General features: G+C 40.1%; 1 protein-coding gene across 1 annotated transcript in view; it reads right to left on the bottom strand.

Annotated features, from left to right (window-relative positions):
- The window catches only part of pb (proboscipedia), a 42,068-nt gene extending 29,121 nt beyond the window's left edge, over window positions 1-12,947 (bottom strand). The window contains exons 1-2 of the mRNA XM_064700442.1: window positions 12,044-12,947; window positions 10,366-10,925 (exon numbers count right to left, since the gene is read on the bottom strand). Of these exons, the coding sequence (XP_064556512.1) occupies window positions 10,366-10,852 (487 nt within the window). The 5' untranslated portion in view covers window positions 10,853-10,925; window positions 12,044-12,947. The remainder of the gene's footprint in view (window positions 1-10,365; window positions 10,926-12,043) is intronic.
- Window positions 12,948-13,980: the final 1,033 nt, after the last annotated feature.

Here is a 13,980-nt window from a genome sequence, read left to right as displayed (position 1 = left end):
TTAATTACGAGATATTGATAGTTACACAGACAAACTACCATTTGATAGTTTTTATTAATAATACTCTATTAGTGCAAGAGTAATCAATTTGGAACTGGTTAAATGCAAAGTGTTTGCATATGCAATACAAGGGTCAGTGAGTAGTATTCAAAAGTTGAGTAAAATAAGTTTATAGAACTAGGAATAAATGCGGAGAAGGTCGGATCAGCACATAAAAATTAGTATTTAATATCTTTGTAGACATTTTCCTTTCGGTATTGCGGATATGTGAGAATAGTGAAACTCGTAAATGCGAAGTTATTTGAAAATATCTTGGAAAACAGAATATTTTGTCATACGAAAAGTAATTTTATGTATGTCTTCATAAACAAACCAGTTTTCCCCACAAGAACTTACGTTTGTACCGATTGTTCCTATGGCAGTTATATGATATAGTGGTCCGATCCGCCCGGCACAGTTTCAAGACGATAGCTATATGACTGAGAGACTTGTTCGCAGAGGAACAGACAGATGGACAGCGTGGTTGATGCTGATCTGGAATATATATACTTTATGGGGTCGGAAACGTCTCTTTCTATGCGTTAGACATTTTATGCCTAAATTATAATACCCTCTGCAGGTGTATAAAACAATTCTATCCAATTATAATTTGCAACTTTTAAAAATAATTTAGCTTAACGTTAAATAATTTATACAGATTAGTAAAATTAATCTGATTTCTTTTAAATACTTGCCAGCTTTTCACCAGGGTCGTTTATTCAAAATGTGTTATTCACATACGCCTAAAATCCCCACCCCGAACTCCCGATTAACTGCATCAACGATGGCCCATCGATCACTTCGATAAATGCGACTGACATAATTATTGCAGTTCGACAAAAGTCCACAAAAAAATATAACAATAACAAGACGTGCGACAACACTGAGCGAAATAAAAATGTCAATTTAAATAAAAAGTCCCGATGCAAATCAATCAGACTTGGACCATAGCGCAAGGGCCCAGTTGATGTATTGGCCGGGTCTCTGATTTCTGATTTCTGATTTCTGTTGATTGCTGACTGGCTGCCTGGCTGCCTGGCGATTTTCGCAAACATGTCACACAGTTTACAGTTAAGAGATGACAAATTCATTTTTAACACGCGGCCAGAGTGAAACCTCGACATGGTGGACCAACAACCATATAATCATCCCACGTCAACAATGAGCCATTGCAGTGCAGATTTCGCCAGCTCAAAAAAGTCGCTTATGGGGTAGCATGTCTGGCCGACTGGCCGACTGTCAGACAGTCTCGCGCCGTCTGCCCGACTGTCTGCCAAGTGACGCTTGGCTGTCAGCGGCGCCCCAAAAATAGATGGAAAGAGCTAACGTATGTATTTGTATCTTGTATCTGTATCTGCAGCATGTGTGGTGCGCACCTCATCGCCCAGATAAATGTGTACAAAATTAAAGATTCTCCTGTTAAACGGAAGCTTAGCCAAAAAAAAGGTCAAGTCCAAAATGATGGATGATGCCATGACACTCTCGCACTCTCACTCACACACACACACACACACGCACACTCTCACACACATGAGACACCCCAATCTTCGACAAGGAGATGAATGAAATGGCTGAGTGACATTTTGTTCGGCTCTTTGCCGAAAAGGTCTATTAAAATATCAGGGTGGTTGCAAATTCCAGATCTCTGTTTAAACACTTATTCTTATCTCGCACAGGTAGAACGTGTTGTGCTGTGCTTGACTACCTTGTGGCAATATCCGCTGTGGCAAGCGTCGCAAAAGTTTGCTGCCTTTTTTACCCGCTTTAAGCATCATAATTTGTATCGTGCCATTCATCGCATAAATAATTCTGTTAACATTTTCAACAAGCCACAAATTAAAACTACAAAGCACTAAAAATTCGTGCACGAAAATTTACGAGCAACGGAATCACGTGTCATCCACGCGCTGCATGCCCCCAGCCCAACCCATCCGCAGCCAGATATGATGCATGACTCGGCGGAAGGCGAAGGCGTCCTCGGTGGCAGCCTTAAGGATTTGAGTTTCGCTTTGGCTTGGCTTCACGATTCACGTGCTAAGCGTATGCGATTTTAAATCTGTTTGTTGCTGTTGCTGTTGCTGTGCATTTGAATACGGAATCCTTGAAGCCTGAAGCCTTTTTTGCGGTTCGCTATTTGAATATAAAACAGTGGGAAAAACACACACACACACACGCGCGCACACACACAGAGACACACCCCTGTGCCAGTCGATGACAAACAGAAAATCCATTTTACACAAACATTAGTTTTATTTAAATCACAGACTCACACACACGCAGACACACGCACACACACACGGGGCACACAACCACGACCTTTGTGCCGGGCCAAAGGAGCATCATTGAGCATGTGTTCCATCCCATACATGTGTGTGTGTGTTTTTGTGTGTGTGTGGCCGTTGTCCTTGTTATCCTTGTTGACTTTTCACGCTCTTTTAAACGCCGTTAAATATTTTAACGCTGTCTACTCACAGCAGCCCTTGGCTTTGGGCTACATTTATCAAATTTAAAACACTAAATGGATATACATTTTTGATAATAAATTATTGAAGTTCGAAAATAAGCTGGGAATAAAAATCAATGTTGCATTGTCATGAAGATATATGGTATATCCCTGCAGAATGCAGGCAGAGAGAGAGAGAGACAGAGAGAGAGAGAGAGCCCAGAATTAATAGACACAGCATAGATTTGTACTTTTCCTTGCTGTATATATAATCTTAAAAAATCTTCATCTAATTAGGTTTAAATAGAAACAATTTGTTTTAACAAAATTAATCAGTATTTGTTTGAATATGTTTGAATTTATAAATTTTTTAAATATACTAATTCAATATTATACTTTATTTTTATATCCTGTTTATAAAGGATATAATGGCTATGTGCAAATGTTTGTAACAGGGAGAAGGAAACATCTCCGTCCCCATAAAGTATTTATATTCTCGGTCAGCATCAATAGCCGAGTTGATCTAACCGTGTCCGTCTTTCTGTCCGACTGTCAGTCCGCCCGACTAGAGCATTCTTACTTGCTCTCTTTATTTTATTCATTCATTTACCTCATACATATTTCTATAATATTATGGGACTAACAAATATGATTGCCGTGGAAATTCCTAGGAGGTGTATTCACTTTTGAATTAAGCTGAGTTCACACCTGGTTTTTTTACACGTTCCGGTTAACTCGTGTAGTCATTTTTATCAATGTTACCCTATATTTATATTTAAATTTTATAATTACCATTAGATATGAAAATATTATTTATTATAGTATTAACTCTTACAGAAGTTTATTATTAGCTGACATTTGTGATCACGGCATTTGTATTGCATGTTTTGGTGCTAAATATTCACACTTGTAATTTCGCTCGCTTCTGAGTGATACGAGTCTTCAACTAATTAGTTTTCGAGGGCTCCGAGTTTTCCGAATCAACGGAGCGTTACTGCGAGAATCCAGACAAAGCCAAAATCAGTGTCTGTGGTTCGGGCCATGATACACGTAATTTATGGCAGTTTTTTCGCTGTCATTTGTCTTGAGGCAAGCGCCTACGTTGCACGTAACACGCCGATTCCGCACTCCGCACAACGCACCCCGCACCCCGCTTGCCATTACCTGCACTAATTACGGTAGTTCAGTGGCTCATTGATAACTAAGCGGCGTTTTATGTAAAACCCGATAATTTATTAACTTATTACAGTTGTTAGTGCAGATACAGCTGCTGAGAGCTGAGAGTGGAAGATATTTCGCCAGAAATTGCAATTGTATTCGCATGCAATCGAGTGTGGGTAATGCGATTAACGGCCTGATATGCGGTTATAAATAGGTGTACTCATACTTGAGCACTCCCGTACTTGCCACTAATGCCGGCAACTTAAGTAGTCGACACTGTGGGCGGGGTCCTTTGATAAAGGCTCAACAATGCTGCTAACAAGAAATTTTTATGGCCGAAAATCCAATTCAAATGTTTACAAATCGTTTAAACTGGATGGAACTGAGGAACAGCGAAACACTGTTGAGATCGGGCAGCGAAAAAAGACATAAAAATAAATCGCGTACAAATTGAAAATAATTTCAGATTTGATTTTCTTCTTTACGATGATGGTAGAAAAACTCGCAGCTCCGGCCACGAGCACAGCTGAAAGTGGACAGAGACATCCAAATGTGGACAGCGGGTCAAACTAAGTGAGTTTTCGCGGAAAACCACAGCGTGGGGTGTCCCTTCCATTTGACTAAGTACACAAGAATAGAGCGTAAAAAATTTTTATCGTCGCGCTTTTTACGGAATGTGATCCGCGGCGATTAAGTGCGCGGCTTTTGTGTCATTGTCATGCCGTCGTCCTGGCCCAGGGGTAAGCGGCTTGGCTATGGAAATGTCAATGGGGATGTGCTTCCAGTTACTGCTGCTGCTGCCGCCTTAGTTTATTTGCACAGGGGCCAAACCCACCACCGCCTTGCTCCACCAGAGTAAACCGCACTTGCCGCCCATCCCACCATCCCACCAACCGCCCATACTCGTAATGTATTCAAATTTTCTAAGGCGAGGCCAGTGTCAGTGCAGTCATTTCATAAAATGCTTTTTTAAAAATTTAATCGTGGACAAATATTTTCATTTCACGTTCTCTTTTTTTTCGTTTCGTCTTCCTTCTCCTTTGGCTTTTAGCTAAATGAGCGGAAATAAAATTAAATCGATACTGGACGTGGTTTAATTCTATGGTCAAAGTTTTTTTCACATTGCTTTCCTAATTTGCTGGCGCTAAATGAGAAACTCGCACAGTGGTATTTGTTTGCTGGTATTGCAACGAAATAATAATAGTCAGGAGATATACAAAATAGAGAAAACAATATTTGTATATTATATATTCGTTAGTTGATTTGTTGTTAAACTTGATTTAATATTTGTAAGTTCTTATTTCTTATATGAGAAGGTAGCACAGCGGTGTTGCCACCTTGCCACAATGTGCACATATGGCAATGCCACATAATTCTTTATTATTTATTTGTTGGCGAGTTGATTTAAGGTTAAGCTCTATATCAAATTATACGTCTTCTAGTGCTGCGATCGAAACCTAATTTTTCTTTTGCATTAAAGCAAAAGTAAGCATATTTTTTTTTATGATTCTCATTCGAGTTACAATATCCCATTCAAGTTTATATCGAACATTGTTTTTGGTCAATTCCAATAAGTATTTTCAATTGGGCCCAGACATTTGCCGCACAATTTTTCACAGCTGAGTTTTTATTAGGAAAAATGCGTCAGTTGGCCAAAAGTATTTGGCGGGGCGCAAAACAAATTGTACGAGTATCGTAAACATTAATTTTTCAAAATTCTCGAGAAAAAAATGCGCTTTAAAATAATGACAAATCAGTTTGCAGATAAAGGCTCGCCACCAAGAAAAATAAGTAAGCAAAATTTGTTTTTAAATATGACTTTTTCTTTTGGGCAGCCGCCAGCACACTTTTCCCGAGCTTAACTAATCGCAACAGATTTTTTCACAGTCACGTTGGGAGAGAAAGAAAAAAAAACAAAAAAAAAAGGGAAAGCCTTGTGCTTAGACGTCTGCCTGGCCATATCCTGCGGCCAGCCAATTAGAACCCTTTGTTTGCCTTCTGGTCTCCTCAAGACGGCGCCGTATCTCGGCGCACTTATCTCCATAATAAAGTCGTAACAATTAATTGAGCGACCTTTTCAATGGCTCAGGCCTAGCCCAATCTGTGGCTCCTTTGAACGCTGTTGGAGAGTCCCTCAGTCTGGGGCTTTAAAACAGGCCAAAATTGTTTTGAACACCTTTCGTGGCTTGACGCATAATTAGTACTTAAAATTTATTTGACGAGCCCCAATTAATTTAATCTAATTTTCCATTTCAAAAGTTAAGCTTTTAAATGGGCTTAATATGGTGCTTGATAGGTCGCTTGATTTGTGGAACTTTATTGTACGTTCTAAAAATAAAAATCATTTCGCATTTTTTATTGGTTCTAGTAAACTATTAAGGGCATGAAAAGAACTAGCCAAACTTACAATTTTATGAGACCCAATCAAATCGGAGGGCTTTTGATATATTTTTGAGCTTAATTTTTATGAATTGGGGTTAAAGCGGGGTTTGTTTTGGTTAAAATAGAGTAGGAATTGAGTCTTAATACTTATATAAGCCCTAAATTTAATCTGTTCTTTGACTCATGTTGATGAAGTCATAAAAATGCGAATACTCCCTGCACTCTACCCCGCATGTCATATTTCCCGCACAAGCTACAAATCTGTTTGAATATCAGCCTGATCTACATATACATATATTCTCAAATACACATGCAATTGGAACGACTCCATTGACTTTTTCGCACTTACCCGCGGTTTGTTTTGAATGAATTCAACTGTAAAGGTTAAAATTATAAATGTGCAAATGACTCATCATAAATAAAATTAATAAAAGGCACGGGCACGGTTAGCCGAAAGAACCTGGGCCAGACCCAGGCCCGATGAGGAAGAGGGAGACCTTCATTGAGAAAAAGTACAACGCATCAACATAAATATTATGATAAATGGTTTGTTATAATCATAATCCGCAGGGGGTAAGTTTCGAGTCGTGCGCTACGCATTTTGTATGCAGCGACGCCCCCGAACCACAGCCGGGAACTGGAACTGGAACTGGCAAGGACAGCGGAGCGTGGTACCCGGATGAATCCGGTGCAACATATGGTCGTTGGGTGGATTATACAGATGGCGCACGAATGGATTTCGATTGCAATTCAATAGCCGCGTCCAAGAGGGGCGAACACAAGTCAAGTTTATTTTTTATTGGTTTCGCTAACTGATGGCCGACGCGCTGGGATTAAAAGCCGAGCAGCGTTTTGAGTACCCACCATAATATACAGCCACAACATTGAGATACTCGCGCGTATCTCGCAGATACTTTGCGAACTGAGCATCTTGCGAGGCCATAAACGCCTCGTATCATAACTTTGCCTTCAGTGCATTACAAGTGGAAGCTTTACGCCTAATTAACACTTTATTCAAGTCGAAATTTTATTGTTTCAATTATGTGAGTGAATGAGCGCCAGAGGCAGCAACAAATTGACAAAACAATTTGTTTTTGATTGTGCACACACTCACACACACACACACAACAGCCCAACGGGGTACGTACTTCCAACCCAAAGCAACCATTTAGTACACACACACACTCTCTCTCACACACACACTCACACACACACTCTTCTCGCGGGCACATTAAAATTCAGGATGTGAAACAAACAATTTGCGGTAAGCGCAACAAGCCCGTCTGGCACGAAAAGGAGATGTCGAGAGGAGGCAGAGAGGTAGAGAGATATGTATGAGGAGATTTTTCAAAAACCACTTAAACCTTTTTCGAAAAAAATACGCTTGGAACGTTCCTCTAACTTTAGATAAGCTTAGAGTCGTAGAGCTACCTCGAGCCCCTATGGATATAGATTAATAGTATTAAATACAAAGTTTTTGATTTGGCACTTAAAGTATCTAGATCTTGGACTATTATGAAGATTTAGTTTTATAGAATTGTTTTTGGTGAATGCCTAATGATGGTAGAGTAATTTATTATATATTATGTACTATAATTTGGTTCCAAGATCAGTTGAACAACTGTTGACAAAGTAATTGAATGGGTTCTACAAACTGATTGATAAGTTAAGATTGCCTCCGTTTATGTTTTTTGTTGTTTCTTGTAACGATCTTTGGCGCTGTCGGATACTGACAACAGTTCAATACGGCTACAACCTGACATGGAATTAATTTGACAACATTAACAAATTAAACTGTTAAGCCAAACACACACTCTGACACACACTTAAACATTTGTCGACTCAACTGAGAGCCGTAACAACGTTCCGAGTTGTCTGTCCTGCAGTCCATCTGTCCAATGGGCCGCCCGCTTGGCAACGGACAGACATTTACAACATCATTTGTAATCCATATCGCACAGCATGTAGTCCCACAGTCCCAGTCGATTGCCGCCCTCTGTGTGTGTGGTGTGTGTGTGTGTACGTGTGTGTGGGAGAAAGATATATTGACCCTTCAACAGATTCTGTACGAGTGTCGGCACTTGGAATGCTTCACGCTATTTATTGGCTCACTTTCACTCGGACATGGAGAAGGATAGCCACCCAGCCAGGAGCTGCATCCATTCGTAGTCCGGGCCAGCAACTGTGACTGGGCGGCAGTTTCAGGGTTCGCCCACCAAGAAGAAGCTGGTGGCGTTCGCTGGGGAATTTGAGAATTCGCTTTCCCCGGCAAGTGTCGCTGGCCACGTGTTTGGATTTCAGGTTACACTTGAAACGTTTGTCGGATTAGTGGTTCCCATTTGTCAACATGATGATGTGGTTGATATTAATTGGCATAGTATTAGTTTAAGTCTGTCGTGGTCAGGCACACACACACACACACACACATATAAGAGGTTGCAAGCGTTTAAAATACCAAAGTAGATACTCATTACATCTATGTAACCTTGGGCTGAAGCAAGTGCACTTTAAGAGCGCACGTATCACTTGTTTTAATAGAGTTGTTTCTAAACATCTTAAGCTCAGCTTTTAGCATATGGCTAGCTTGATAATTTAATGTAATGGCATTTGGTTTTTGCCAGTTAATGGCTTTTAATTGCTTGCAAATTGTTTTTTCTTTCATCTTTTGATGTATGTAAATAATAAATACTGAAAAACGAAAACTTGAAATCTTGCAGCAATTTGTATTTAAACTTACAAATAAACCATTCGATTTTGATAAACAAATGTTAAAAAAATATTTAAATATTGTTTTTGACAATTTTCATTGTTTCTGTCTAATTTAACAAGCACATTCGATTTTCGTTTCTTGTTTTGCAACACATTTAACTTTAGCAGAATTTTAATATAGCTGACATATATTTGACAGGAGGATAAAATGAAAAAGGCTTTTCTGTTGGCATATAACATCTGGTAAATTTTACTAGAAGGTGTTGCAGACAGTTTGAAGATTTACTTGACAAGTAGAAGTCACTAAAAATATTTTCTATTGTTAAATTAAAGTGTTATTAAATTAACTAATTTCTTAATTAACTAAGTGCCAATTAAAATTGTTTATCAACAGGAATAATACAAACAAAATAAAACTGTAATTTCTTTGGATAGTCGCAGAGTGTTATTATATGGCGATCCTTTACAGGTAGAACTGCAGCAACTGTCCTGGGCACTGTCCCCCATTAAAAACGCTCCACTTGTGCCCAGTTGTGATTAATTGAAATGTTGTGGCAAGTGAATGGAATTGGAATGGCAACTGTTGATAATGCCCAAAATGTTGCATAAATGCGAAATACGGTGCAAATTTCCCGAGGATATATGTATGTGCAGCAGTGCAACTGCAAGTTGCAACTGTTGCAACTGTTGTTGTTTTCGCTGGCTGTTCGTTCCCATTCCCAGCTTTCGTATGTTTTCCTGCAATTGCCGTCTCTGCCCCCGGTATCGAAGAAGGGGACAGGAAAAATATTTTGACAAATGAACCTAAATAACAGGTTGCAATCGCTCAGAGGGGAGAGAGAGCAGTCGAGCAGTCGAGCAGGGAGACAACATATGCGTGGCCCTGGCCAGACTGGACCCTGTACTCTGTACTCTAGACCGTGCATCTGTACCTGTGCCTGGACAGGAAAACGTATGGCCAGACAACCTTGATACCTCATTTATTTTAAAATGTAGCTGCCACAGTCGCAGGCTGGCTTTAGTTTTTGCTGCACAAATGAAATCGACACATTGGGTAAGAAAAGAAAAAAAGACTTAAATAAAAAGAAACGCGCCCAACTTTGACGTCGTCTTCGAGCTGAATTCATCAGTCGCACTGACGAATCGACGTCGGGCCACTCTCGAAAATTGTTACAAATGATCGCAAATAACAGATCTTTGCCGCACCGTTGCGCTGTGTGCTCGCCCGGCTCTGGGCCTGGTTCAGGGCGCGCTGTCCATCAAAGGAGCCGAACCCAGAAACAGAGAGCGAGAAACAGAAACGCAGACGGAGACGGAGACGCGTTGCGTGTGCTCGTGTGATCGAGTGGGCTTCAAATGAGATTGGCCAGCTGGGATTGCCTTATTGGAATCTGGTATATACATATGTAACTGGAACTGAGAATGGGACTGTGTCGGGGACTGAGCTGCGATCGCGGCGCCGTTCGATGCTAACTAAATTGCACTGATTTCTTGATTAATGGGAGTTTTGCATTTTCCAGTTACGGCCGCGGCTGATTGCGGCTTTTCATCTCGCCGTTGCAAGTACACAAGTGGCAAGTGGCAAGTGGTAAGTGGAGAGTTGCTTGTGGCTAGTGGCTGATGGTACTTACCCTGATTGTTGTTGTTGCTGCTCTTGCGTGATGTCTTCTTCTCTTTCATCCAGGGATACTCGGGCACCGAGTCCATCCCATCCGGTGTCTGTGGCACACCAGCGACACCAACAACCGGATATCCGCCACCGACACCAACACCGACACCGACACCGCCACCACCTACGCCAACAGGTGTGCCAATTTTCGGACTCTCGGGGCTCAAATGATTGAGGAACTCGGCCATCGATGGCTGCGAGTTGATGAAGCCCCCCTCGGAGGCCATCCAGTAGGCGGTGTCGGCCGCTCGTTTATCACAGTTCGGTGCCATTTTGTTGACAAGCATCACCGCTGGAGGCGGTCCCTGCGGCCCCTGTGGCCCTGCTCCGGCCACAACCGGCACCACCGTCGTCTGGCCAGTTTGCACCTGGAGGGGATTGAGCGGCGACTCGGATTTGATCTGGGCGCCCATTTGGGTGGTGTCCAACGTGCTGCAAACCTCTTGCATTGTAAACTATAAATTTCTTATGCGTCTCTTGTCTATTTCTTGTATTTCTTGAGTTTACGTTTTACTTATGCACCTGAAATGAAACAAAAAGCTCCGATAATTATTTTACCATCAAAGTAATTGATATTTTAAATGCAATAAAATAAAATAATTGTATTATTAATGTAGGGACACCTTAATATTGTTAAATAATGTACATGTTCTTATTTTTTGTAATATGCCTTTATTTACATTTATTTGTTTCCCATGCATAATAAATTGTAACTTTGTAAATTAAAATATAAAGAAGGCTTATCTGAAATGCAGCAGATAAGCTAATAAAATAAATTGTACATTGAAAGCAGAAGTAAATCAAGAATTCTAAATAATTCCAAATAAGACTTCAAATTAATGTATTAAAACAGTAAGAGAAATCGTTTTCCGCAAACTCTTTTAAGTTCAGTTGAAGTTAGGAAGGGAAAGGAAAATGGCCGTCGGGAAAAACAAATAAGAATTTATCAAAAATTTAAATGTGTATATTTGTACGTAAATGTATATTATTACTGCTGTAGGCCGAAAATGTATACTAAAAGTTATGCTTGTTTTTAATACAACAAATTTATAAAATTATTTCTTGAAGTATATTCAAAAAAATAAGTGTCCAAAAAATTACACTTAATAACGAATTTTAAACACACAAATGTTTTTATTTAAGATGGCCAACACTCTAAAGTAGGTTTTATATATTAAAAGACGTTTTTTTCATTAATTGTTATTTTTTTGTAAAAATGTGCGATCTGTTAAGCTCAATACTAAATTTGTTTACTTGGTTTTTTTTACTATTTATTAGTTGTTTTATTATTATTGGTATTTATTTGAATTCGGCATTCATGCACTGAATATATTAAGAACTAAACATTTATTTTTTAATGTATTTAACATATTAAAAATTGTTTAATTCAGAATAGTGAACTCCAAAGTTTATATACACATTTTAATATGTTGCTGGAGCAGTTCTATGCTGATCTAAAATCGAATAATTTTAGATTTATATTTATAAATTTAGTAAGCTATATAAAAAAATTAAATTTAAAAAAAACATTCAAAAGCTAGCTAAGGTAAACAGTAAATACATCAGACAGGTCTAAAATTGATAACATTTATTTTAATATAACAAGTAGCAAGATTGTTAATTATAGAGCTTTCACGCACCATTTCTGAAGTTCGCTGAGACAGTTCCATGTGCAGCGTTAGTTGAAATAAGCTTCCATTTTGTGTTTTTCACATTTTCAGCACTTGTGCACAATGCGGGTTTTTATATATTGCTGCGCGTAATAGCACCACACTTAAACTATGCGAATTGAGTACTATCTCTGTTAGTACTGTTTATTATTATGTATTTTCGAGATGTTTTTACGAACAGGGTCAGATAAGCCCGCAAAGCAGGCACAAAGTTGTCAGCGACACGGGCAAGCGGCAAGCGGCAAGCGCGACGCGATTTTGCGACTATGGCGCTGGCGATGGCGATGCCGATGGCGGTGTCGAGCGTTGTTGTTTAACCAAGCGGGACAGTTCCAGTTCCATCATGTCGAGCTGCCAGCTACAGTTTTACACACCTTGGCACCCATGGCGACGCGAGTGCCAAAACAATGGGAGCACAGCACGACGGACGACCCGGTACAATGGTGCGTATGCGTAACGACAATTCGAGTTGAAGTTTTTTGCTTGCGAACTGAGCAAAGGGCCTGGCAAAGCGACAAGAAACCGAAGCTGATCTTGCAATGGCCACACTACACACAAATACACACGCACACACACGCACGCAGTCGACATATACAGTATACAGTTGCACTGCAATTTGTAGTTACAAGTTACACTTTTCTACACACTCGCGCCACACTATGTGCTGCCTGTAGCTGTCTCTTTCTGGCCTGTGGCGTAGGTTCTGCTGCCGCGTATCGGTGCGCAGAACCGGTTTCAGTTGTTGCTATTGCCTCAATTGTGGCTTTTGCCGTGAATATTTCTTGCCTATTTATTTTTTACTAAATATTATTCACTACATATATTATTGCACATTTCCAAGAAACAATTCAGTTGTATATTTTAAGTGTTTCAGCTCGACTTTAAACAGTTATTCACGTAAAGACTCAGACTCGCAACTCTCCCTCCGGCTTGGGCAATACGACGCTGCTTCGTGCGGGCACGACTCTTAACCAACCATTTCATCCAATAGCACCGAACGCACTGAAACTTGTCCGCACTTGTCGCAAGGAGTGGCCAAGAACGAGCATTTTGTACGACTATATTCAAAGATGAGCGCCACAACCACCAATCGGGGGGGCGTGTCCAAATCGCCATGTAGTATGTGTGTGTGTGTGTTTTGAGTTTCGTTTCTTTGTGTTGTGTTAGTGTGGCAGAGCGCTGCGCAATGTTTGGGGTGGTTTGAATTGAGGCAGAGAGATGTGCCTAATGCATGCTCGTGAGCGCTGAAGTCGTGTTGTGCTTGAAATGTCGTGCATTTTCGTGAGTAGTAAAAGATCTCTCATTGGAAATATGTAGACGGTTAGAAGAAAACAGGATAAATATTAGAAATATTATTATTAATATCAAAAGATGCATCAAGTTGAGAATGTGAGGTTTTTAGGTTCATAAATATAAAATTTAAAATACTCAAAAATATTAATATAGACTTGGCGAGGACAACGGTTCCGAGCTGAACCAAACGAAACCTGTTTTTTATATATACTTTTTTTTTGTTAATATGCATTCTGAACAGAAATCTTGTAAAAATGTTAATATCTCATCAGATGATATTATCGTAATATCTTGTGATTCCACCATTTTCGTTCTTATCTTATATTCAAGTTGTTGTTGTTGCTGTTATCACTAGATCTCTACAGCTCGACTATAGATAAGCGGAGAGCGAGCTGAATGTATATACATGCGCAATTGAGATGGCCAAGGCGATTGCCGGGGGTGGAGTTCGGCCAGTCGCATACAGGTAGGCCCAAGAGCCGCGCCGACACACACACACTCTCCGCGCTCACTCACACACATGAACTCAGTTAGCTGCTGCAAAGTCTCCGCTACGCTGATTGGTCGCTGTGGCATTTGTGCGATTTTGTCGCTCTGTCGCCTTGTTGCTTTGT

This window comes from Drosophila montana, unplaced genomic scaffold, assembly GCF_035044405.1.
Source record: "Drosophila montana isolate Dmon_TW-CO22-7 unplaced genomic scaffold, ASM3504440v1 contig_1761_1, whole genome shotgun sequence".
NCBI lineage: Eukaryota > Metazoa > Arthropoda > Insecta > Diptera > Drosophilidae > Drosophila > Drosophila montana.
The sequence above is the reverse complement of the archived record's forward strand: the minus strand, read 5'-3'. Positions and strand labels throughout refer to the sequence as shown.